Source organism: Podarcis pityusensis, assembly GCF_964106645.2.
Source record: "Podarcis pityusensis genome assembly, chromosome: 2".
NCBI classification, from domain to species: domain Eukaryota; kingdom Metazoa; phylum Chordata; class Lepidosauria; order Squamata; family Lacertidae; genus Podarcis; species Podarcis pityusensis.
Genome location: NC_138029.1, coordinates 36,038,611 through 36,065,196, shown reverse-complemented (window position 1 = coordinate 36,065,196; position 26,586 = coordinate 36,038,611). Strand labels below are relative to the sequence as shown.

The following is a 26,586-nucleotide window of genomic DNA, read 5'->3' as shown; positions in this document are numbered from 1 at the left end:
GCTGCATTCAAACTGTTGCACCTTTCTGTAGATATCTTACAGGTTTATGTAGGTTCCAGTATATGTCGTTGGTGTATTAAGAGTGCACCTTTATAACACATTGCAAAGCAAGTGGGTACATTGTGATAAATAGCAAAGGCACTGCTGCAATCTTGCACAACAAATATGATTTAAAAACAAACAAATCTTGGACTTTTTTTCCATAAGAAAAATGATGAGAATGATGGCAGTGGATAGTTCAGAATAATAAACATCCTATAAACTGTGTCCAAATTTTGTATATATATATTTTAAAAAGGATTAGGATGACTGCTAAATATATACTTCATTTGCAAGTGGTCCCAGTGTTGGTTATCTCACGCTGGATGCCAGGATCTTCAGAGAAGCATCTTCACTGAGACTTTGTGTTATATAGATTGGTTAGAATTTAGCCAGCCAGCTAAGTGGCATAGGTAATCTACTTAAGATCTTTACAGTGGTCTTCTTGTCTCCTACTCATGCATCCTTTCTGTTAAGGCAAAGTCCTGGGCAACTTGCAACTAAACCTTCTCAGTAAATCCAAGGTTTATGAGGAATCTTTAAGTGCCATCTTCCTGCTTAACAACTACAATTACATCCTGAAGTCCCTTGAAAAGTAAGTACTTGGATATTGTTTATGTGCGTGCTGGAAGACTGGAATTTCTGCCACTATAATTGAATTTGTGCTTATGAAGTTCTTTCGTTAACTCTCTGGCAGAGCACATTTTGTACTCCAGTTTTTCTGCTTCACTCATGCTTTGCTCCCCTTCAGAAAGAGCCCTTTGATGTCTGTCATTCCTACTGTAAGCAGTGTCTTACACAAAGGAATGGAAAATAAAAGCAGCCAAAAGGGCTGTGATTGCATCAGGCTCTTTTATCTTGTCAGCCGAAAGGCTCTTGTTCTGGAGAGCACTTCCCAATAAATCCAAGAAATAATTTACTGCTGGTTGCTTTGCATGACTCAAGAGCAGTTACTCAGACAAATAACAATTAATGTAAGCCCTTTGCAGTTTTACATTCCTGCAGATGATCTAGTCCACTACTCAGTACTCAAGCATTTATATATCTAAATATTTCTACCTGACTATGCATACAATAATACAATTAAGTTGGTAGTTATCCAGATTATGGTGTACCAACAGGTGGCACAAAGCACACTGCCATCAGGGAGAACCATAGTATGTTTGGTCAGACAAACCCTGTTGGCACATAGAAAGTGATGAATTCCAGTCATTATAGGGGGAAAGAGAAAATTCCAGCTGGTCTGTCCTTGTAATTATGGTGGTGAAATCTTCATAACCACTAGCCTAGCAATCAGCTTTGTCAGAGTATGACAGCGGATGGCACTGTGGTCTAAATCACTGAGCCTCTTGGGCTTACCGATCGGGAGATTGGCAGTTCGAGTCCGTGCGATGGGGTTAGCTCCCATTGTTCCGTCCCAGCTTCTACCAACCTAGCAGTTCGAAGGCATACCAGTGCAAGTAGATGAATAGGTACCACTGCAGCAGGAAGGTAAATGGCATCTCCATTCTCTCTGGCTTCCATCATGGTGCTCTGTTGCACCAGAAGCGATTTAGTCATACTGGCCGCATGACCTGGAAAGCTTTCTGCAGACAAACGCCATCTCACTCGGCCTGAAAAGTGAGATGAGCGCCGCACCCCATAGTCACCTTTGGCTGGACTTAACCATCCAGGGGTCCTTTACCTTTTTTACCTTTGTCAGAGTGCCTAATGTTCCTAAGCTTCAGAGCCTTATATTTCAATTTTTAAATGTGAAAACAACACCTATTAGTTCTACATCCCCAACAGCTGCTCTTCATCCCTAGTGCCTCTCTTACCATGCGCTCCAATAGCCCTTGTTGCTATTGCTTCACTTTCATCTTAAAATTGCAACTGATGGAGGCTACTCCCACCACCCAGACAAGTGCTCCTTTTCCATCTCCCAGCACCACCACCTCTTAGATTGCTTTGAACCCCGGAGTTTGGAGGAAGAAGGGTTAAGGTATGTCTGTTGAGAGTCTAGTGCACAAGCATGCGTATTCTGGCTTGTTAACTTCTGGTTCTGCTCATTTCCCCAAGACCTGACTAAAAGCTGTAACTTCACAGGCCTGGCCTCCTGTGAAAGGAAGGGCAGTATAGAGATGTAATATATAAATAAATAACATTTTACATGCACCCAGAGCTTGCAGGCAAACCTATCCATAAAACACAGCGCAAAGAAAGGACCTTAGCAATTCAACATCAGTCTATGGCTATGCTATCCCATCCTGTATCCCATCTTTGCTGCTAGTGTTCTGCAGAAGAATGGGGGGAGGGAAGTGTTTTGGGGTTTGATCCTGAGCAACAGCTGCTGGGTGGAAATGAATGATACAATGCTCGGTTTAATTGGTTTTCAAGATAAGACTTCTCTAATGTGCTTGCCATTGGTGGCTATATTTTTTATTCTGCTCAGAGCCTTTGCTTTTCTCCCTAACCTGGAGGAGGAGGATAATTATAATTATAATAGCATTATTTGTACCCTGCCTATCTGACTGGGTTGCCCCAGCCACTCTGGGTGGCTTCCAATATATATGAAAACATAATAAAACATCACACATTAAAAAGTTTCCCTATATAAGGAATTCCTTAGACCTTGTACTGTCTTCAGAAAAGCTCAGGAAGCAGTGCATTATCTTGGTGCTTTCCAAGCCTTCCCAAAGTCAGGGCATGATCTGAGAGACTCCATGCCCAAATCTAGGCTTGGAAGAAGGAGGGGAGTCTTTCTGTCCTTGTGCTGAGGCCTGAAATGCAGTGGGACGGATTGTTGCTTTCCAGTCATTTATTAGTCACAGAATGTCAGCTATAATCTCAAAGCTTGCGCAGGAAGGAGTGAGTACTTACCCCCATAGTTGTGCTGAGCCTCTGGTGTGTCTGGAGCATCTCCTGAAGCTCAATGTGATGCCACAGTCAAAACTCCTTCCCCCATGGGGCAGTGATGAACCCACATTTTGGCTAGCTATCAAGGCTAGCCAACATTTGTGGGGCCCTGTTTCAACTTAAAACTACAGGTGGACTAAGCAGCTGTTTTGAAAAACTTGAAACTCTATCCTCAGAAAAGTACTGATGCCTTGTGACCTCATTGTTCATGTAGCACTGCTTGTCCTTGTTCTTCCTCCTAGGTCTGAGCTAATCCAGTTGGTGGCTGTGACGCAGAAGAATGCGGAAAAATCTTATAGAGAACACATTGAGCAGCAAATCACTGCATACCAGCGCAGGTCAGAAGAATGTGGCTGCTCCTTTCCCATTAGAGTCAGGAGGACCTCAATACTATAAATAGCCTATAATCATTGTCTATGTGAAGAGGCCTTTCAGTAGAACATTATGAAGTTGGAGAAGGCAATTTGTCCTTCTTGGAAATGTTATTCAAGTAAAAATAATTGGCATAGATCGCAGTTCTGACTCAGCAACAAATTTCATTCCCACAGCTTGCATGCAGTAGGGTACATTGCTCTTTCCAGTATTTGCCAAAGGTTAGTTTTGCCGATGAGATAGGAAACCAACATGTGAATGGATGGCACTTAGATATGCTTAATTGAAAAGGTGCTGGGTATCTATACATATGCAGATTGATAAGCAGCTCAGAGGCTGCCTTTCCATATAAAATAGGTATTCAGGAGGTGAGGAGTTGAGCTGAACTGAAAGCTTCATTTTTATAAGGAACAACTTAGGTGTGCTGACATGCTAGTCCTGAGATCCAGACATCAGCTAGTACCACAAGCCTTCCTGTCCCAAGTTGTAGTAGACTTCAAGGAACTGATTTGGCAAAAGCCAGCCTTGATCCTAATACCCCGTCTCTGGCCTTTTAAAATTTATTTTTATATACAGCTTCACACTTCAGCAGAATGTTCCCAAGCTGTGCCTACCTACTCTGTATCTGATATCATATATGATGTGTGGGGCACATAAAAAGACATGAATCCCTGTTGCAAGAGGGTTTTCCAGGTGCTGCTGATCATTGGTGCCTGCCAACTTCCTGTACCTTTGCCCGAAGGGTTTGATTTCCCTGGAGGTTTTTAAGCAGAAGTTGGATGGCCATCGGTCATGGATGCTTTAGCTGAGATTCCTACATGGCCGGGGGTTGGACTAAATGACCCTTGGGTCCCTCCCAACTCTTAAGATTCTATGATTTCAGACTGCCAAGGCAAAGCAAAATGCTCCATCTGATGTCATGGTGATGCTCACTTGTCAGAATGGCCTACAGGTGCTGGAGGATGTCAGGATGCAGCCCACTGGTCAGATCCATTTTCGTACCCCTGGAGCAGCCTAACAAATATTATTATTCTTACTTAATTTCTGTATCACTTAATGCCCAAATAACACAAGCTGCTTAAAAGCACGTATTCTTCTGAGCCCTGGATGTACAGACAGATCCATGTTTGAAGCCAAACATGCTGTGATAAAGGTCTAGACCCCCTATTTGGATCCTCTATATATTGGAGCATATATAGCACATGCATTTGTAATTTGTCACTTATTTTATTCATTTGTTTGTGTGGCCATCACACCCACGTTGCTTACTCTTCTTTATGTCTATTTCAGCTGGTTGAAAGTAACTGACTCTTTCTTGGACAGAAACTTGCCTGTCGTCCAACCTGGAGTCAAGGTGAGAACACTTCAGAAGTAGCTTTCTGTGTTGGAAAGTTAGGATGTATATTACACACACACACACACACACACACACACACACACACACCTATATAAGAGTTTGTTGTGGAAATCACATTAGAGCCAAACTGTTCATGGTATTGAATGTGTTTAGTATTCCCTCCCAAGACTCTTATCAGCTTTGTGAGGAAGGCCAATTTTGGCAGGACTGTGTCATCCAGGAAAAGAAGCCACCCCTCCAAATTTGTGATGATCCAGATCTTGTCCCATCACCAAAGACTTTTTAAAAATCAATGGCACATGAAATGCTTATATGCAGTTTGCATTAAAAGCCAGCTAGAAAAAGGAAGTCCTTGCTAACTGCCTACGGATCTCTCATGAGAGGATATTTCACAGGCACCGCCACAGAGAACACCCTGTCTCTCATACATTGTTTCCTGATCTTACCAGTAGACAGGACAGAGAGCAGGGCTAGCAAGATCAATCCTAAAGGCCAGACAGGTTCATATGGGTGCAAGTGGTTTCTCAGGTAATCTGGTCCTAAACTGCCTAAGGCTTTCAAGGCTTTTCTGTAAATCAATCCCAGAAAAATAAATGGGCAAAAGCACAGGTTGATATAAGATCAGAGGTACCCTCTCTAGATAATCGGGCACTAGCGTTTTGCATTAATGAAGTTACTATTTTCCAAGGCAGCACCACATAGAGAGCATTGCAGTGAAAGTAACCTGGGCATGGATAACTGACCCTAGTTCTTTGAGTGTGGTGGTTGCCAGAAGGAAATATTGCCTGCTTTGTGCTGGGAAAACCTTTAGATCCCTGTCTATAGTGCTCAAACAGAAGTGTGGGGAGCAGCTTTATTCACATGCCATTACGCTATAGCAAAAGCAGAAATACTCATTGAGTATTAACTGAGTGCATGTCTGTAAGGCCTGTATAAGACTCCTATGAATGTATAGGGCCCAGCATCAAGCTAAGTGCTCCCAATTAATCAAGAAGCATTGGAATATCAGCCCTGGAACAAATTAGTCTGAGAAGAAGAAATAACAAGAAGAGCTCTTTTTCTTAATCTCCCACAGCTCAAAGACAAAGAGAGACAGGCCATCAAGGATCGCTTTAAGGTAATTGGCGATCGGAGCCTAGACAGATGTTCTTGTTCTTGGCTTTGCACCCATTGTGTTAACTTTTCCAACTGCTCTACAGAACCAAATGCATGCTTAACATTATCTTCTCTCTGGGAAAGGGTTTTAATGATTGTCTGGAGGAGCTGTGTAAAATCCAGAAGGCTTGGGCCATCCCTGACACAGAACAGAGGGACAAAATCCGGAAGACCCAGAAAAATATTGTGCTAGAGACCTATTCTGCCTTACTAAGCAGGTAATTATTTGACCCACAAAGATGTCTTTGTTCAGAGAGTTTTGACAGGCTTTGAAAGTTGTGTTCCTGATTTGAAAGCTATCATTGTCTGTGATGGGTTTATAGATATGTGCAGAATTAGCCCCTCCCCCGGTGTCTGAGGGCCCCCAAGTTATTAGTATGCATTGAGAGGATACCTTTGAAATGTGACTATGAATTGCCATTGTTGAATTTAGTATTTTAGTTTGTTGCCTTTTTTTTCACTCTTCACTTCTCCTACACCCCCAATTGAAATAAATGGATTCTGACCATAAGGGTGGAGGTTGCCAACCTGCCTCCTGTAAAGGCCCACATTGGCACACCTGAACAGGAACAATTGACTCTGAGCTTTCTTTTCTTTTTTTTGGGGGGGGGGTCTCTAGCTCTTCTAGAAAGAACTTTATGAAGCATAATGTACAAGCGACTTTCTAAGCTGGGGATCTAAGCAGAAGGACGGGTATAATACGTCTTCTGGCTCTATAGCAGCCCAGAGAACTTGTTGGAGTTGCAAAGGCTCGCCCACTTCCAACACCAATGGGCTGCGAAGTTAACTCCTTTCCTCATTTTTGGAAGAAAGGATTTGCCTAGGCAGTTGTGATGGGAGAAAGATGGTGAGGAGAGTTAGGATAGTTGCCACCCCTTTGTGGGTTTTTGTCTGTACCAGTAGCTGGCTACATTTGATTGTAGGTGGATCAAGAAGGCAGCATTTTGTGCACCAAATGTATGTAGTAGTAGCTCAGCCTGCATCACATTAAACTCCCAGCACTGGGAATAAACACAGCAATTCTTTTTCTCTTCAGCCTTGCTGTATAACAGATCTTCAACCGCTTGTAGCAATTGTATAACTTCACTGGAATTGAATGGATTGGGGGAATTCAACATAATGCAATGTTGATTGTTCTGTCAGTACAAGTGGAGGTTTTGCCACCTTTGCCCCCTGAGCCACAGGAAGATGGAAAGCCCCATTGCACCAGCAAATGTTCTTGCACAGGCTTTCGTTAGTGGGACTAGTTAGTTGAATCCTGCCCACTGCATGTTGTTCTGGCATCTGGTGAAGAAGGGGAGGGGAATTGAGGAGTGAGAAATCCTGTCCATGCTTGTCACACCTTTTTCTCCCCCTTGCTTTTCCCTTGGCAGGTATGGCAATGTACCCTTTACCAAGAACCCTGAGAAATACATTAAATACAGGGTGGAGCAGGTGGGAGAGATGATTGAGAAACTGTTCGACACATCAGCATGACCTCTCTGCCTGTATGTCTCAGTACTTTCTCAGCCCAGTATGATGGCCCTGAGTTATGCTTGTATTTATCAAATTTATAAATTCCTAAGAACATGATTTATGGGTTGTCTCTTACTTCTTACAAGATCATTGGTTGAAATCTTGCTTGGTGGGTAGGTGTTCCTAAGATACTAGTAATATGTATAGAATTCTCTTTTCTGCACAGGGCTAAATCCTTCTGTATAGTGTGCACACAAGTGCAACCTATAGCTTAAGGATGAGCTAGTTTCTCCTTCAGAGGCACTGCCCTGGCCATTCCTATGTAAGCTTAAAACCCACCTCTCTCTAGTTTTCCTTTTTTATTTTATTTTTTTTAGTTTCAACAGGAGTACAAGGAACATACAAACACCAACAAACAGTTATCCATAAACAAAAAATCTACTTGTAGATGGCACTTGGGACAGCTGCATGGTGCTATAAGTGGAAAGATGCTGCCACTCACAAAATACAGCAAAGCCTCAGTTTATTAAAAATGTCTACAGAGATGGTCAGACCGAAATGGGAGCTAATTGTCTGGAGGTCACCTGGTACAGCCAGCCTAATAAAGAAAAATCAAGAAAGGCCATCAAGTATCTGTAGGCTTACCCAGCTTAATCAAGCCCTTGCAGATTCTGCTCTGTTGAGTTATTCTGGCTCAGTTTATTTCTTTTTTTTTTTAATCTAGAGGTTCTTGCCCTCTTTCCTTGTATGCCCTGTTGAAATGTGTGAGAAGTTATTCCCCAAAAGAAAGGATGAAATCACTTGTTGATTACTACCAGTGGATATGTAAATGGTAGATAAGTATCCTGAAAGGCCAATAATTGGCAAGAAAATAGGGTAATGGATGCAATTGTAAAATAATCTCTTCCATGCCTGGTTCATCATTTATAAGTGAGCCAGAAAGTTCAGTGGAGATTTTCCTGACATGAGGTCATGTGCTGACAGTGTATCTTGGTCTCTTTTTTCATTCCCTTCTCCTCTAGGGACAAGTAAGACTTGGATGTATTTATTTAAAATTTTTCTAAGCTGCTCTTCCTCTGATGGATTCCAGGACAGTGTACAAAGAGATATTAGCATAAAAGCAACACTTGTAACATCTTTCATAATAACTTAGCAATGGGGAGGCAATCAGAGACTAAAGAAACTAAAAGCAGATTGAGGCAGCTTAATGCTTTCAAATGCCAACACCACATTTTATCCTGAACCTGGCAACATTATACTCTGGGCATTGTACTACTTTGAGGAGGGCATTCCAGAGTTGGAGAGCAGAAAGGCATTTTGTGCTGGCTTGGCACAGAACATATGTAGCCATATGCAGACATGCGTTAAGATGTATCTGATAGTATATTTACTTGTACTGCTCGAAAGGTATTGAATTGCACTGTTAGCCATTTGGGGATCTCTACATCATAGAATTGTAGAGTTGGAAGGGACCCAAAAACTATCTCTATGGATTTCCATTTCAATTAGAGCTCTTAGCTTGAAGGTGTAATTTTTCAATGGTAGATTCAAGAGCATCACCCCTTTCAAAAACCTTCCTTGCAGTGCAGTCACTCCAGAGTGCCTGAAGATTTGAAATAATGTTACATGTTGGTTATCTCAGTGGCACTCAGGAAAGAGCTGGAAAGGTCTCATAGCTATTCCCTGCGGGTTTTGAGTGTTTTTCAGTGGAGATGATAATGCATCTTCCAAAGATAACCTGCAGATATATTGGATTGTTACTTTTCAACTACTGGATCACAATGTTCTGCTTCTAAAAGAATTGCAGTCCAGGCAATTGATTTCTCTAAATTGCAGTAAGAGCACAGATTGCATCAACACTTGAGGCATTTTTAACAGGGGTCTGATTTTCCTACTTAAAGCTGAAACAGTCCTAAAACTTTAAGTAGGAAAATCAGACCCCTGTTAAAAATGCCTCAAGTGTTGATGCAATCGGTGCAATTTAGTGAAATCAATTGCCTGGATTACAATTCTAGCATTATCTGAGAATAATTATTATCTAGCCCTATTGAGCTAGAAACAAACTTGTTGGAAAGAATGAGGAAGAGTGTCATATTCTCAAAGCATTGCTAGGAAGTATGGATGACCTGCTTGTACTCATTGTAGACTTCCACAATTCCCATGACACAACCAACTTTTCTCACCTAACCAAGATACAGAACAGTTAGGACAAGAAATAGAAAGCTGCTTGAGCTATTTAACACTTAATTTGACAGCTCCTGTGTGATCCCATTGCTGCCTCTGTCTTCAATATTATTAAAAACTCAACATTTGTTTCTTAATAGTAGGTTACCCCCCCTCCACTATTTGGTTTTCTTACTAGCGACCCCTACCTTTTATTCACATTTGCATGTCTGCTTCTTGCAAGACTCTGATTTGACTTTGTTAGGCCCGTTCATATGGCACATGCTCACTGCTTGAGTCATGCGTTGTTGAATACTCACAGCTGAAGATATGAACAGACTCCACTGAAATGCACTGTGCCTGAGGTGGTAAGCAGGTTCTGTTTGCAGTGCTTGATCTCTGGTCCCATTCACACATGCAATTTGTAGCAAGGGCAGCACACGCAGCAAGTGGTGAATGGGTATTTGTGAGCCAGATAACTTGGATTTGGTACAGTTCTGGCTTTCCACCTGCATGTGCCTTGCACCTTTACTCTTCTCTCAGTATTTGTTCTAGCTAGTTCCTGAGTCATGTCTCTTCTGTTGTCTTTTTGGGCAGGTGAACTAAGACTGAATGTTATTCCCTTAATCCATCTGGTTGTTTTATCATAGCAGCAATGAAAGGCATCATCTGTACTCCTATTATTTTTGTGCATTAGTAATTCTACACTGTCCTTTTATTGGAAAATGCAGATCCGAGGGAAAGAGGAATAGTACACACAAAGGTTAATCTAGGTGTAATTGGAGAGCCACGTTTCAGTAACTGTACGATGCTGGTAGCAGCAATACATTACCAGATAGGTGAGTGAAAACTACCTGGGCTTTCTAGGAGCTGGGTAGCCCTGGCTACTGCTCTGTTTTTGTTTATGTGCAATATTTATCGATTGCAGGTGAATGAATTTCCCCTTCCTATATTTCCCTCCTGCAGACCTGCACACACCCCTAAACCTGCTCCAAAGAGTGCCACCACAACTCTCCAAAGCATATTTGGTGGGCAGGCAAGGGGTTGCAGGAGAGAAGTGAAGAAAAGGAAGCCCTGTTGTGTGAGCAGAAGTGTGTTGCAAAAGTGGGCAGACACAACTGGGTATCACTCATTGTTTCTCTTGATAAAATGATTGACAATAATTCAAAAATGCAAATAAACCTAACCTATACACAATAGAAAAATAGTACCACAAAACAAAAATACATAATATCTCCACTAATCCCCAGATTTCCAACAAAATGAAAAGGTTTTCACCTGCCCACAAAATAATATCAGGGTAAAGCATCTACTGTACTGGAGAACACTTGCTCTGCAACATACACGAACTGGGAAAACGCCACATGTTTTAGGGAGAAGCTGTTCATTTGTGTCACATCTAAAATACCATTTTCAATGTATTCTTCCTTTTAAAAATTTAATCAGTTCAGAGAAATGCATCTCCTGGAAGACTGCTGAATGCACTCCATTTTCCATAAATCTTTAGATCAAAGCAAATTATGCAGATAGAGGATCGGCAAATATGCATAACTTCAACTCAGTACAAAGCAAGGCTTTAATGCGGCTTTAAGGGTGGCACCATTATTTTTGTTCCCATTTGATTCCATCTAAGTAGTCTTCTCCTGGAGGCTTCCCTGATTCGCATTTCCAAAAGAGCCAGACTGCGGAAAACAGGAGATGAAACACAACAACAAGTCCAAAGTAGATGAAGAAGAAGAGCCTGTCCACATGGGCAGAAGCTTGTTTGAGATGCGATGACTCTTCAGTTGTCCCACAGTCTGAAAGGTAAAGGAGAAAGATGAGCTGAATGAATGCTCAGTTTGCAAGCTTCATATGACCAAAGCACTTGAGGGGGAATTCAAGTGATCTCTTATTCAAACCCTTTCGGTGATTGCCGCAGAAAACAAAATAAGCAGAACCCGAGATGCTTTTGAAAGGTACATTTGAAGTATTACCGATGGACTTTGAGAAAATAAACAGCTGGCAATTGATGAATTTGAATTCAAACCCCTTTGATATATTTAATACATTCATAGTTCTAGTGTAGATCCAAACCCCTTTCCTAAGCATTGGTGTTTGTTTGGGCCCAGATTCTGCAACAAGTGAATTTTGCCTCTGATCAGAATTCAGAAAATGGGCTTGTTAAATTCTGAATAAATGAGGTCTTGTACTTTAAGTGGGTTCTTTTCTTTGCAGGATAGATGCTTGCTTGGAGGGAGGACAAAACTGGGACAGAGTTCTCCTGCCTTAAGGCTTCAAGGGTGTGTTGTTGAGGCTCTCATGTTGCTGCAGCTGTCCATCTATTGATATTCAGAACCACCTTTCTGTTGCAGCACCATAGCACAGTTTGGGTGAGTGGGGTGGCCCTGCTAGCAATTAATTACACTTCTGATTCTTTTCAATCATTCTTTGGCACTACACCATCTTTCTTCCACAAAGCCTTCAGTGGATCCAGAGGCTTGCCTGCATCAGGATGTTGTATTGTTAAGACCAGCTTTCCCCAGCTTGGTTCAAAACTGGCTGGAGCTGATGGTAGTTGAGTTCCCCATGTTTGGGAAAGGCTATTGCACACTGAAATGTGGCTTGCTACTGGTCACCTTGCTTGGGGAATGTCATTCTGTTTTATTTCCCGTTAGCACCTACCGCTTTTCCCAGGATCTTTTGTATGTTCTGGATTATTGCTTTGGTCTTTAGGTAGCATAGTGGTAGCCTTTGCCTTTCCCCACTGACATCCACAATTCAGCCAGAGATTACTGTTGTCAGTAACCAACTTTGTCACCAAAACAGTCTCAATTGTGCTAAGGAATAGTAACACCAGGAGACTGATGTAGTAATAACCTGGAGTTTAGAAAAAAGAGGAAATTAATTGCACAGCTGTTGAGCAAATCATTGGATAATTGTTCTAAACAATTGACTTCAAAAAATTGTTTAGCATAGCTGTAGAATGCCAAAGGGAAACTAGCAGACATGGACTGAAAAACTCAAAATAAGCATGCACATAATTTCCAGTGAAACCATCATTTTTACAAAACATTATTTTTACGTCGATTGCCAGAAAGGAGGGCTGGAGCTGCCTGCTTGGCCTTGATGTTTGGTCTTTGTGACCACTCTTTTGACGGCATTACATTCCTTAGTGATAATGTGCTGCAAAGTAAGGAATTTTTATAGTAGTGTGAGCTGAGGCTTAACCAAGAGGTTTCAACCAGGATGAAGAAAACAAGACAGAGCTAAAAGATTGAGCAGAGAAAAAGCATGAAGTGATTTCAAAAGATGAGGGAAAGGTTTTTGTACTGTATTGCAATGGACAAGAGAACCAGGCACAGGGAACAAAAAAGTGACAGGTTTGAAGAGGCACACGATGAAGGCAATCCTTATAGTGTTATTCATTGCAGGAACAGGAGCAATAAAGAATAGCATTTCGGAGGGAATGAGCAAGTGTTTTGGCAGTATCAGAAAATGATGGAAGTTGAGCAATAAGTGGAATCGAGTTCCACCTGTACTGATAGTTGCTTACTTGCACCGCTCATTCCTACCATCCATCAGCCTAAACCAGAGAGGCGAAACCTGTGCTCCCCCAGCTGTTGCTTTACAACTCCCATCTCCCTGACCATTGGCCATTCAAAGAGGAGGCTGCTGGGAGTTGGTGCCTAACAACATCTGGAGGGCCAGAAGTTCCGCATCCCTGACATAATATTATGTTTGCTGACTGGGAACGGTTATGGACCACAGGTATGAAGTTTACGGCTTGCAATGTATTAAGAGAAAATATAATGAAAATGATTTATAGGTGGTACTTAACCCCAGTCAAGCTAGCCAAAATCTATCATTTGCCCGATAATAAATGTTGGAAATGCAAAGAAAATGAAGGAACCTTTTCCCACCTTTGGTGGACGTGCCCAAAGATCAAGGCCTTCTGGGAAATGATATATAATGAATTAAAAAAGGTATTGAAATACACTTTTGTGAAGAAACCAGAGGCTTTCCTCTTGGGCATGGTCGGCCAATTGGTGCGAAGGGAAGACAGGAATTTTTTTATGTATGAGACAGCAGCGGCAAGAATACTTATTGGGAAATACTGGAAGACACAAGAATTGCCTACCCGAGAAGAATGGCAGAGGAAAGTGATGGACTATATGGAACTGGCTGAGATGACCGGCAGAATTCGAGATCAGGAAGAAGGGTTGATGGAAGAAGACTGGAAAAAATTTAAAATATATCTCCAGAAACACTGTAATATAAAAGAATGTTAGAAAAAGGTTGGAGAAGAATACTAGACCGTATTGGCAGACAGGGTATAATGGAATAAGTAAATATGAAGTGTAAAATGAGGATAGAGGAGAATTAAATACTTTCGAATGTTAAAATAAGTAAAAGAAAAGAAGGTTAGAAGGATTTGCTGGAGATACGATTTAAACTAGAATACAAAGCAGGGAGGTGAGAGGGAGTCATGGAAACAAGTAAAAGGGAAAATGGTTGTAATGGTCTAATTTGATTTTTGTTATTTTCTACTGTGATTTTTTGTCTTTTTTATTTCTTTTTTACTGTCTGTTTTTTGTAAGATGTATGTGGTTTGTTTTTTTTTGTTTTTCTATATATTTTTTTTCTCTGTAACTTTAAAATTGGAATAAATATTCTTTAAAAAAAAAAAAGTTCCGCATCCCTGACCCATGTGTATGCCAGACGTGTTGTTAAACACATCATTCTCATGTCGCCACCCCACCCCATTGTAGGAATAGTTAAGGCCTGAATCTCACTCACACAGGCCCACTTAAAAAAAAATATTTTGTAAAAGAGGACACTGATGATGTGTTTAGCATCAGGGGAGGCAGACTTTTAGTTTTGCACATTGTATTCTATTAGAATGTCAGGATCTACGAACCAGTGCCTGTTGCAAAATGGTATGTGCTTAGAATTAAATAATTCTGAGCCCAGGAATTTGCTTCTAAGTTCCAGAACTAAACTGAGCTCCTGGTTCTTCAGTACAAAAATCCATACCCAGTTACCTTAAACTTTCTTCATTTCAGCAATATCATTTAGGATGGGTAGTGGGGGAGTCATAGAACAGAATAATATAGTGTTGGAAGGGACCCCATGGGTCATCAAGTCTGATCTCCTGCAATGCCTGAATCTCAGCTTAAGTAGTGGTGACATTTTGTTGCTATTATTCTTAAACAATAGTGAGTCAGACTCCTGGTCAATACACCACAAATCACCCAAAAATGCATCAGCAGAACAGATCGACCTTCGGCCTATCTCTATTAATATGATATTTAGTTTGGTCATGTGCATGCATGTGGAAAAGAAAGAAACCTTCACTTTGCAGTCTTGTAACAGCCATTAAAACTGGTCTGGGAAGGAGCATATGAGTCATGGCTCATGACTCATCCTAACAAATGTCATCAACAAAGTCAACCATGTTTGAAGAGCAAGGGATACGTGTGTGTGTGTGTGTGTGTGTGTGTGTGTGTCCCTGCCCATGTAAGCAGCCTTCTCTTTTGCTCCTCTCCTGCCCTGACTCCATGCAAATCCAGAGTTGTGATGAGGCACTACAAATCCTTCCACAAGGGCTGCACAATGACAGCCTTACAATTTTATGCATATAGGAAAAGACGCCCACACCCACCCACCCACCCACCTCCCTCTCTTTCTGTAAGCAGCTATGCAGTGTATAAAATGGTGAATAGAATGATGTTGCCGTTTGATGTAAGAACCATTTGATTAATCTTAAGAGAATTTAGGCTCTTGTTCCACAGCACTCTAGCTCATTCTTGTGCGCCTCAGTGCACAACAAAGGATATTCTGAGTTAGGGTGAAGAAATGTGTGCTGGGAGGGGAGCTCTTAACTAAATCAGCGCATTGTTTTTCTTATTCACAAGAAGTGCTTGGGGAAGCACTGCACAGTAGGAAGAACACTCAGCCCCTGACCAAAATGACATCCCTCTGGCAAGCTCTCCTTTCCACCTCTGTGACCTATAGTTCACTATACTCTGTCTTGATGCTGTCTTCCTTTTAAAAATAAAAATAAAAATAAATAAAAGTCTGCCTATTTCTCTAAAGAAACCCAGGGCTCATCCACACTTACCTTTTGCCCTGCACTTTCTAGGCACAATTCCAAACTTTAAAGCACCATGTCTGAGCATTATTTATGCTCATTATTTATACACCAGTGTGGTGTTGTGGTTAAGAGCGGTAGTTTCGTAATCTGGGGAACCAGGTTCGCGTCCCCGCTCCTCCACATGCAGCTGCTGGGTGACCTTGGGCTAGTCTCACTTCTCTGAAGTCTCTCAGCCCCACTCACCTCACAGAGTGTTTGTTGTGGGGGAGGAAGGGAAAAGGAGAATGTTAGCCGCTTTGAGACTCCTTAAAGGGAGTGAAAGGCGGGATATCAAATCCAAACTCTTCTTCTTCTTCTTCTTCTTCTTCTTCTTCTTCTTCTTCTTCTTCTTCTTCTTCTTCTTCTTTTGCCCCAGCACTTTCCCTGTGAAAACCTGCTCTTTAACGCGGAATCAGAACAAATGGGTTTCCTATGGATTGCCATTTGCTCGGATTCAGCTTTTAAGAATGGGTTTTGTGCTCAGTAACGGTGCTTTAAAAGCACGGGCCTGTGCCTAGAAATGCAGCCTGACAGGAAGTATGGATGAGCTCTCGAGGCGACTTACAAAAGCAAAACAACCCCTGACACACTAAAATTTAACAATATCCAGTCCCTTTAACAAATTCCAGCAGCTAAAACACAGAACTTATCCAGCAAAAATTAAGTAAAGGCACTTTGGCAGGAAAGACTATTGTAAGGACAGTGGTACCTCGGGTTAAGAACTTAATTCGTTCTGGAGGTCTGTTCTTAACCTGAAATTGTTCTTAACCTGAAGCACCACTTTAGCTAATGGGGCCTCCTGCTGCCGCCGCACGATTTCTGTTCTCATCCTGAAGCAAACTTTTTAACCCGAGGTACTATTTCTGGGTTAGCGGAGTCTGTAACCTGAAGCGTATGTAACCTGAAGCGTATGTAATCTGAGGTACCACTGTAAAGAAATAAAGAGTAGTACTATTTCAGTGTGATAGGGAAGGTTACCATGAAGTCCGGCACCTCAGGACTGATCATGACTGACTTCTCTAAGAGAAGCCTGAGGAGTCTTCAGCTCGCCAGTGCTCTTCCCCTGTCCCTGGCAATCTCCCTGAAGCCATGCCCCCTCCTCAGGTGACCAGGAGGGCTCAATCCTCATGCTCATTGCCATGTGCTGGGCAGGGGAGTGCACCCTCTCCTCCCCACATGCCACAGATGGGATGGAAATCAAGTTCTCCTGGCTTTTCACCTTAGGTGAGGGAAAGGCCGAATCCTGCTACTCAGCCTGCTGAAAAACAGACAGCGCTTGTCCATTGCATCTCCGCTGATCTCCAATAAGCTGCCGGGGCCCAGCTTTTATGTCCATTGTGGTACATCAGCTTGTGGGGGGCGGGAAGTTAACCCCCCACTCACTGCACTCCATAATGTGTGTTTCTCCCTCTAATTGTTTACCAACATTACGGGGAAATGCGCCACGGGCTACCATTTTGGGCTACGGCCCCATGTGGCTTGTAATACAATTCCGCCTGCAGTTTTGCTACTTAATTTTTCCTGGCCTGTTCAACTTACTGAGCAATGGGTTGCAGGAAGAAGAACCGGGCAAGGAGCCAATGAGTGAGGAGTGGAACACCAGGTAAGCCAACAGCAAGGTGATCATGTATGCCAGCCTGTCTTTGAGTGGGATAAGGAAGCCACAGAGATCCGCTACCACAAGTGCCAGGCTTGGCACAATTACAGAGAGGACGATTCGCATTCCTGTGTTTTCTAACTTCACCTAGAAAAGAGGTTGGGGTTTGTGGGTGAAAGGAATGAGCATTTGAGCCTTTCAGCATTTCGCAAAACATCGGCATTGGTTGGCAAAGTGGCTGGATAAGTTGTATTTATTTATTTATTTAATCAACCTCCCTCTAATAAGTAAATACCAAAAGAAGAACACAAGCTTTGGCACTTTCCACTACTGTCATCTAATGTGGAATTGGCGAAGTCAAGCAACGTTTTAAAAGCCGCTTGCCTAAGTTGGTCATTCATGCCCTTCTGGCCATTAATGTAGAAAGAAGCAAAGTCATCTAAAAGTAGACATTCGCAAAAAGGTGCACTGAATCTTCTTAAGTGAACATTTTTGTCATTAAAAGCAGACTTCGAGGGCCTTGGAAACCTCCTCCCTGTGAACTTTTTCTAGACCAGGGGTGGGGAACCTGCAACTCACCAGTCGCTGCTCAAATACAAATCCCATCATCCCTGACCAGGGGTGGGGAACCTGCAACTCACCAGTCGCTGCTCAAATACAAATCCCATCATCCCTGACCAGGGGTGGGGAACCTGCAACTCACCAGACGCTGCTCAAATACAAATCCCATCATCCCTGGCTTGGGCTGATGGGAGTTTAAGTCCAACAACACCTGGAGGGCTTCATGCTCTCCATCCCTGATCTAGGTTGCTGTCAGGATTACAAAAAAAATGTACAAAGAGTGCTCTCAACCCTCTGAAATGCTACAATAAAAACCATGTTGCAGCAGCAAACTAAAGATGCTCCTTAAATCTGGGGTGTGGAACCTGTGTCTCTCCAGGTGTCAGTGGACTAAAAACCCCATCATCTCTGACCACTGATTGGCCTTGCTGTCTGAGGCTGATGGGAGTTGGAGTCCAATAGCATAGGTTCCCTGCTGCAAGTACAGTTCACATTTCCAAGAAGAGCATTCCCTGCAGCTCCTCTCCCAAGTAGTTTGCTCTGTCTCACTTGCCTTCTTTGCTTTCACCAGCAGGGCTGAAGGCACATGGTGTAGGGAGGTCCTGCATTGTGACATTCCCACGCGCCCCAATCAGATGAGAGGGCAAGACCCAGCAAAGAAGCCCCTTGCATGCCTTCTCCGAGTTATAGTCCAATTTCATCTCCTTACCATAACTACAAAGCAAGGCTGTGGCAAATTCTTTAGGCTGCTGACTTTCACATCCGTGACAAGGTATTCACGCTTTAAATTCAGAATCTGGTTTTGAATGGAGACGTTGAATTCCAGCTCATTGACTTGAAAGAGTTAAACACACACAAGTTCTTTGGATATTCAATGGAAGTATAAGAGAGATTTTAGGAATCCAATCGATCATCTATACTCCCTTCAGTAGAAGGAGTTGCATCTAAATTGGTAAGAGCCCCAAGGACCATAAAGTCAGGCTACCCCAAGACATGTTCCCCTTAAGGCAAACCTCACATGGGCATACCCTCCAACATTTCTCTGATGAAAATAGGGACGTCCCATTCCATAATGATAATTTTACTATTTATACCCCACACATCTTATTGGGTTGCCCCAGCACTCTGGCCAGCTTCCAACCAGCATAAAAACGTAATAAAACATTAAACATTTTATTTTAAAAACTTCCCTATACAGTGGTACCTCAGGTTAAGTACTTAATTTGTTCCAGAGGTCCATTCTTAACCTGAACTGTTCTTAACCTGAAGCACCACTTTAGCTAATGGGGCCTCCCGCTGCTGCCACGCCGCCGGAGCACAATTTCTGTTCTCATCCTGAAGCAAAGTTCTTAACCTGAGGTACTATTTCTGGGTTAGCGGAGTCTGTAACCTGAAGCGTCTGTAACCTGAAGCGTATGTAACCCGAGGTACCACTGTACAGGATTGCCTTTAGACAGCTCAGGTGTCAGATAATTCCATACCCTCCAACATTTCTCCAATGAAAATGGGGGGGAAGTGGGATATTCCGGGATCAAATCAGAAACCAGGACGGCTTCTCTAAATCAGGGAGCTCCCTGGAAAATAGGGACACTTGGAGGGTTGGCATACGGAACTCTTATTTGACTTGGTAATTGCTGGCACAGGCACATAATGGCTGTGGCAGGTGACGGGCAGGCCACAAGAATGACACAGGAGACTGGTATTGGCTTGAATTAGGCCACAGCTTTATTGATTCCAGGAAAGAGTAGGTTTGGCTAAGGCATTGGGCATGTATCCTGCATCAGGCAGCCTGCCTGCTGCCTGATAGGAACCTGGTGGGGTCAAACTTGTGCTATGGAGTCACCCCCCAACATGGATTGGATGCCACGACTCCACACAGGCAGCCATTAAGAGAGATGTAGTGACCCTTTGGTCCCTCAGTGGACTCCCGGACACAGTCACCCCACCTGAACTGAGCGGGGGGGTGGGGCGGGGGACAGACAGGCAACTTGTCCTTTCTCCTCACTGATTCCTTCACTTTTAGTAACTACTTCCTTTCAGGCTTCCTTCCTGCAACTTCTCCTAGCTCAGTCAGAACGGGCATGGGCTTCTGTTGACTTCTTGGCTCCATCTTGTAACAACTATACCTAGAATAGGTTTGTTTGCCATGAGTAATCAACCTTTTTTATTTACCCTTTCAACCAGCAGTCTTGCCAGGCTATTTCCTTCTGCGCTACATTTACCAGATTCTGACATTTGCATTGCCCAGCATAAGCAGGCACCTCACTTACCCGTGTTGGCTAGAGAGGAGAAGCTCAGAGTGCAGCAAGTGCTGTCTCGTGGGTAGTATAAGAGATCAAAGTTGCAGTTGCTGTCAATGCGCAGAGAGAGCGCAAACTCCACTTTCCCATCACTGTGAAGCACTACAGGAGGCGATTCTGTTTTCCATACCACTTCAAACCTTCAGTAAGCAAAAGGAGCTGTAAGATAAGGGGGACAGCAGAGGAGAGTCCTCAGACCTTCCTTGCTTGCTGTGACATGTTTTGACATGTAGAATGGCATCTACTAGGAACTCGCCCACAAGGTGAGTGTTTGGGTCACCTGGGCAGGTGGGTAAGAAAAATGAGCAGGGGTGGTGGTACAGGAAGAGCTGAGTGAAGGGAGGCAACCACTCTCTAGCTCAGCTTCCTATGAAAAGGTCAGCTTTGTGTTACTAGACCAGTTCCTCACTCAAGGTTTAATGTCCTGTTTTCACACATTGTAGTATGAAGATACACAATGCTGTATGAAAATGGGGAGGAATGAAATCCAGAAAAGGAATTTATGCTTAGCTAAAGTTTCCCATCCGCCGGTATGTTACACTCTTCTGTGTTTGTGGAGAATTACTCCTATCAGTTGGTGCATTGGCCAAGAGAGAGACGGTATGGCGCCCTGTCAGATTATTCTGTGTGCAAGGCTGTATAGGTTTCTGCCTTCAAGGAGGTGGGTGCTTTACAAAAGGAGTGGACAAATTCATGGCAGGTGGGTACATTTCAAAGGAGCATACCTCTGGGGACCTGATGCCACAGGTTGCAGGTGGGAAGCAATGGGATGGTTGTCATCATCTGGCCCTATATGCAACATCCCAGGGACTTTGGGTCTGGAACAGTGTCGGATGCTGTTCTCACATTTTCCTATTCCTTTCCACATTCCCTCGTTCAGTGATGAGGACTCTGGGCCCCTCTAGATGTTGCTGGACTCCAGTTCCCAGCATTCCAGAATAGTAGTCGTGCTGGCTGGGGCTGATGGGAGCTGCAGTCCTGAGGAGGGCTTCAGGGTCCCTACCCCTGTCCTGTGCCTTTTTCAGGGTCAGAGACTAGAGAAACCCTTGGAACATATGTGGTATGGTACATGTGTACATTTTTCAAGGCTACTTACGATTCTTGAACTGTGAGGGAAGGAGTCCACACCGAACCCCAGGGCACAGTGATGGTGGTGAAGGGGAACTCTGTCTCATTCCAGGCCAGCTGTTCAGCATACCATGACTGAGGATTTCAGTGAAAGGAAACATTAATCTTGACTCACCCACCCTTTCAAATCTAAAATCTGCTTCACTCACCAACTGTATCACTTCAGCATCCCATGGACATGATCAAGCTAATTATTTGATCAGGAAGTGTGAGCAGACAATGGAGCCTGCCTTCAGGACCGCTTTATCTCCTATTACCGTACTTCCCAGTTCTTTGATAAGAAAGACTAAGCATTACCTGATAAAGCACGAGGACAGATGAGATAGTGTATTGCATGATGTCCTGTTGGATAAAGAATTCAAAGTCAAACACACACAAATACATGCACACACACGCGTGCACACACTGTAAAGTTCATAGAAGAATTTTCAAGAAAACACAGTGCCAAAAAGTCTGCCTTTTTATGTTGGCCAAAAAACTCTGTTGTCACTTCCATATAACAGCTCTAGCTTGGGAGACATCTATACTCAGTTTCATCATCATCATCATCATCATCATCATTATAGGTAAGGTAAAGATAAAGGACCTCTGGACGGATAAGTCCAGTCAAAGATGACTATGGGGTTGTGGCACTCATCTCACTTTCAGGCTGAGGGAGCCGGCATTGGTCCACAGACAGCTTTCTGGGTCATGCGGCCAGCATGACTAAACCACTTCTGGTGCAACAGAACACTGTGACGAAACCAGAGTGCATGGAAATGCCGTTTACCTTCCCACCACAGCAGTACCTATTTATCTACTTGAACTACAAGGTTGGCAGGAGCTGGGACAGAGCAACGGGAGCTCACCCTCTGGCGGGGATTCGAACAGCCAACCTTCTGATCGGCAAGCCCAAGAGGCTCGTGGTTTAGACCACAGCGCCACCCGCATCCCCTTACCCATATACTCTATACCCCTTACCCTATACCCATGGGTCTCAGGGTGGTTTGAACATACATTATTTTGAACCATGAACATTATATTAGTATAATCCTTGTTTGCAGACAGAATGTCAATTTGTAAGCGTGGTACAGTCATACCTCAGGTTGAAGTTGCTTTAGGTTGAGCGTTTTTGGCTTGCGCTCCGCGGCACAGAAGTGGCGAATTGCGACCTGCGCATGTGCAGACGCGGGTTGCGTTCACTTCAGGATGCGAACGGGGCTCCGGAACAGATCCTGTTCACATCCCGAGGTACCACTGTATAAGCTGTTATACCTACCACATGAAGCACGTTAGACATCTCTATCTTGACATCCACCACAAGGGGGCCGTTTCCATTTCTGGGCATCAGGGATGGGGAATATGTATTCAGCAGTGACTCTAATAACTTCACTTCCAAGGAGTTGATAGAATCTTGCCAAGTCATCTGAGGCAGGGCCGCTAAAAGCAAAATACACAAGTACTCCGTTTCAGAGCCGTTCATATAATACACTCCATCTCAAATCAAACATTGATTCTTTTATGTTGGAAATATGGAGGATATTTGCAGCAAATTATTCCACTCACAACTAGTAGGCAACAGAACTATTTTGCTCTGCGAGGGCTATTCATATATGTATTTGTAGGATTTCTTTCTTTCTTTCTTTCTTTCTTTCTTTCTTTCTTTCTTTCTTTCTTTCTTATCAATTTAATTTTTACAATTAAAACAATTTACAATAATCCAAATACAAAATTCCATGTAGGATTTCTTATTCACGTTTTACCATAATGCCCCAGGGCTGTTTATAACAATGTAGTTATACTGTTATAAAAACAAGTTAAACGTGTGTTGTTGTTTTTAATATGCATTGTAGGAGAGGAATGGCTCGCCAGATGTTGGACTTTGGCTCCCTGAGTCCATGACCACTGACCATGCTGACTGGGGCTGATGGAAACTGGAGTCCAACAAACCCTGAAGCAGGGTTGCCATATTTCAAAAAGTGAAAATCCAGACAGAAGTTGTTCAGCTACTTTTGAGGGAAATTGGCAAAAATGACACTGCCGACATTTAAGCCTATTTCCTCCTGGACACTGCTTTCAACTGTAGTATTCCAGGTATGTCCAGGAAATTCTGGACATATGGCAACCGTACAGTGGTACCTCAGGTTACATATGCTTCAGGTTACATACGTTTCAGGTCACAGACTCCGCTAACCCAGAAATAATGCTTCAGGTTAAGAACTTTGCTTCAGGATAAGAACAGAAATCGTGCTCCGGCGGTGCGGTGGCAGCAGGAGGCCCCATTAGCTAAAGTGGTGCTTCAGGTTAAGAACAGTTTCAGGTAAAGAACAGACCTCCGGAATGAATTAAGTACTTAACCAGAGGTACCACTGTATCTGAAGGGCCATAGGCTCCTCACCCCTCAGAGACTCAGCAGCATATTAAATTAAAAGCTGCAATTGTATGGACATGCAATGGTATGGTCAGGGCTAGCACCAGCCAGCTGCATCATGCTGGGAAAAAAACTATGGGGTTAATACTTTCAAAATTTAGCCTTATTGGAGTTCACCGATTGGGTCTGCGTTGCTCCGGGACAGGAGGAAGGAAGTCAAATGACACCGAGGTTGATTCGAAGAAAGAGTTTATTCTGCTCTCCGGATAGCAGAAGGCACTTGCGTGATCAAGTCCACAGCAAGTCCAAAGAAATGACAAGTTTCATGCAGTATATATATCCTCCAGGCACCCTCTCCCTCCTTCCCATATAAATCCAACCACGTCAGCCTATGTACGCAGGTTGACATCACATATGTTCTTGCTCTGGTATTCTTAACCATAAAAGGGAATTCCTTCCTGTACTTCTGACCATAAAAGGATCTTCCTCTTCCTACTCTTATCTTGGAGGAAGAGGTGTCATCTCCGAGAACACGCTTTTGGCATTGTTCCGGACTTAGGTCTGTGCGTCTTTTGTGGTCAGCACATAAGATAAGGCACGGACGTGTCTTCTCTGTTCTGCTGGTGCAGTCAGGGTCATCCCTGCGGTCACAAACTGATAAAGGAGAGGGCTCTGAGCACAGCCGGGTTTTGTTTATACATTGTCTCAGAGCTCAAGTTAATGGATTTTACCTAAGGAAAAATAGGGATTTTGGTGCAGTTTCAAACTGCCTTCGCAGTCAGTTTTGGGTTTGGGAAACCCATTCCTTCAAAAAAAGAGGAAGACGAGAAATTTTGAGGAAGACGTCCCCTGCCCTCTAATCCTTCTTTTCTATCTGACGCCTTGTGTTTAGATGTATTGTGTGCTACACAGAGATGGGTAAGCCTCCATTTCTCTCCATTTTTTGCAATCGTAATTTCAGTTTTCCCCATTTCCCTATCAGTTTGCTTTTTTTTTTAAGTCCTCATGAAAATTATCCTGATATACACATTTTTGCAAGCAGTTTCCCCTAATATACATTTTTGTAAGTTATTTTCACTAATAAATGCATTTTCATTTAGACTGTACCCAAATACCTTCATTTTTGTACACATCACCGTATTTTTCGCTCTATAAGATGCACCAGATCATAAGACGCACCTAGTTTTTGGAGGAGGAAAAGAAGAAAAAAAATATTCTGAATCCCAGAAGCCAGAACAGCAAGGGGGATCGCTGTGTAGCGAAAGCAACAATCCCTCTTGCTGTTCTGGCTTCTGGGATAGCTGCGTAGCCTGCATTCGCTCCATAAGATGCAAACACATTTCCCCTTACTTTTTAGGAGGGAAAAAGTGCGTCTTATAGAGCAAAAAATACGGTACTTGCCTAGAGAACTGAACTGCAAAATTCAGAGGAGTACACATTTTGACAAACGTTTGAGTTTTGCATTGTGTATTGTTTCGGAAAGCTCAAACGCAAACGGAATCAAATTTCTCCCTCATCCTTAGTGTTACACAAGGAATATGTGCTTTTAAAAATTCAGTTGAACAGGTCCCTCCCTCCCTCTTCTGCCCATTGAAAGGGTAAATGATGATTCCCTATATATGTATGAGTTTAGGTGCATATTTGCCATTTCCTCACATTTTATTTTGCTTGCATATAGGAAAAGCTGTTTCCTAGAACATTGCTTTTGCCCTTCTCTGTGGTTTTTTTAAAATAAAGCTTTACCCTCTAACAATCCAAAACTGCTTCTGCGTTACATTCGTGGAACCAAGAGCAAGCACCTATCAGTTAGACTATATGGGTTGCATCCAACGTTGTAATAAGTGAATGTTCCATCCATCAGAGTAAGGATTTCTGCTTCTCCTCCTCTCCTTCCCCCACCTGCCCCCTAAATCTGTTCTGGGGCTTTCCTCCAATCATCTGAAGCCAATTTGGGGAGGGTGGGCTGTGGAGAGGGGAGAAAGTCCTGTTGTGCTGGTGGGACACAGTAACTGAATACAGTGGTACCTCGGGTTACATACGCTTCAGGTTACAGACTCCGCTAACCCAGAAATAGTACCTCGGGTTAAGAACTTTGCTTCAGGATGAGAACAGAAATTGTGCTCCGGCAGCGTGGCAGCAGCAGGAGGCCCCATTAGCTAAAGTGGTGCTTCAGGTTAAGAACAGTTTCAGGTAAAGAACGGACCTCCGGAATGAATTAAGTACTTAACCCAAGGTACCACTGTACTGCCCCAAGTGTATACAGCGTTAAAAAAAAAAAAAGGAAGTTCCTCTTACCTAGCACCAAGAGGAAGAGATTCAGGCAGATCCTTGTCACCGTCATCTTTTTTTAAGGTCCTGCAATATGAAAGCATGGCAGCAGGCTCTAATGCAAGGTAAATTCGACACCAATTCATAGCACAGAGACCCAAAACGACCATTTGTCACACACGGTTGGTGGCACAGCTAGAGCATGAAGCTGCCAGTGAAAAAGAGATGGAAATTTCAATTCTGCTAGTTTTGAACTCTGAAGTGGCTTCCAGGTGTGTAGGACTGCCTAACGATACTTTCATGGGTATTCTCACATTACAAAGCACGTAATCTTACAAAAATATGTATCTCTCTCTGTTCTCCACTGAGTGAGGGCTACTTGAGCTTCTCCACTCATGGCTTTCTGGAAGTTATCATCTCTAGGTATTGGCTTCTGCCTTATCTTCTCAGGCTATGGGGCAGTCAAACAATACTTATTATTCTGTAACCACATGAACACAGGACAAGAGATTCAACAAAAGCTGCCTTTTGCAAAATCTACATGCCTCTGGACACCCCCCCCCACAGGATAATTTGCAATCAACACGCACTTATTCATCATACCTGCAGAAGATGCCACACTGTTCACATCAGACATGAGGTAAGGGCTGACCTAAGCATCACAGAACCAGTTTTTATATAGGCCATTTACTACGATATCTCTTTTGGAGGATGGATTGTAATGTCAGCCTGCCATGCTTCAATTCATGAACAACAAAGCTCTGCAACCGTCTGGTTTTCTTTCTACCAACAGCTGCCCTTTGGGAGATAATTTCCTGGGCTTTCATTGCA

General features: G+C 43.1%; 2 protein-coding genes across 18 annotated transcripts in view; one reads left to right on the top strand and one right to left on the bottom strand.

Annotated features, from left to right (window-relative positions):
* The window catches only part of EXOC7 (exocyst complex component 7), a 32,391-nt gene extending 25,001 nt beyond the window's left edge, over positions 1–7,390 (top strand). For all 17 annotated transcript variants that reach the window (XM_080996529.1, XM_080996531.1, XM_080996543.1 and 14 more), the window contains 6 exons: positions 517–634; positions 3,177–3,272; positions 4,597–4,660; positions 5,739–5,780; positions 5,903–6,036; positions 7,192–7,390. In XM_080996529.1, coding sequence (XP_080852655.1) covers positions 517–634; positions 3,177–3,272; positions 4,597–4,660; positions 5,739–5,780; positions 5,903–6,036; positions 7,192–7,294 — 557 coding nt within the window. In that variant the 3' untranslated portion in view covers positions 7,295–7,390. The remainder of the gene's footprint in view (positions 1–516; positions 635–3,176; positions 3,273–4,596; positions 4,661–5,738; positions 5,781–5,902; positions 6,037–7,191) is intronic.
* Positions 7,391–10,884: 3,494 nt separating this feature from the next.
* On the bottom strand, positions 10,885–26,586 carry ZACN (zinc activated ion channel). The gene is made up of 10 exons (XM_080993958.1): positions 26,359–26,586; positions 25,783–25,842; positions 22,396–22,556; positions 21,435–21,479; positions 21,106–21,212; positions 19,980–20,149; positions 18,419–18,543; positions 17,091–17,295; positions 12,101–12,295; positions 10,885–11,235 (listed from the first exon to the last, which is right to left on the bottom strand). The coding sequence occupies exons 2-10, from the start codon at positions 25,826–25,828 to the stop codon at positions 11,039–11,041; spliced, it is 1,251 nt and encodes a 416-aa protein (XP_080850084.1). The 5' UTR covers positions 25,829–25,842; positions 26,359–26,586; the 3' UTR covers positions 10,885–11,038.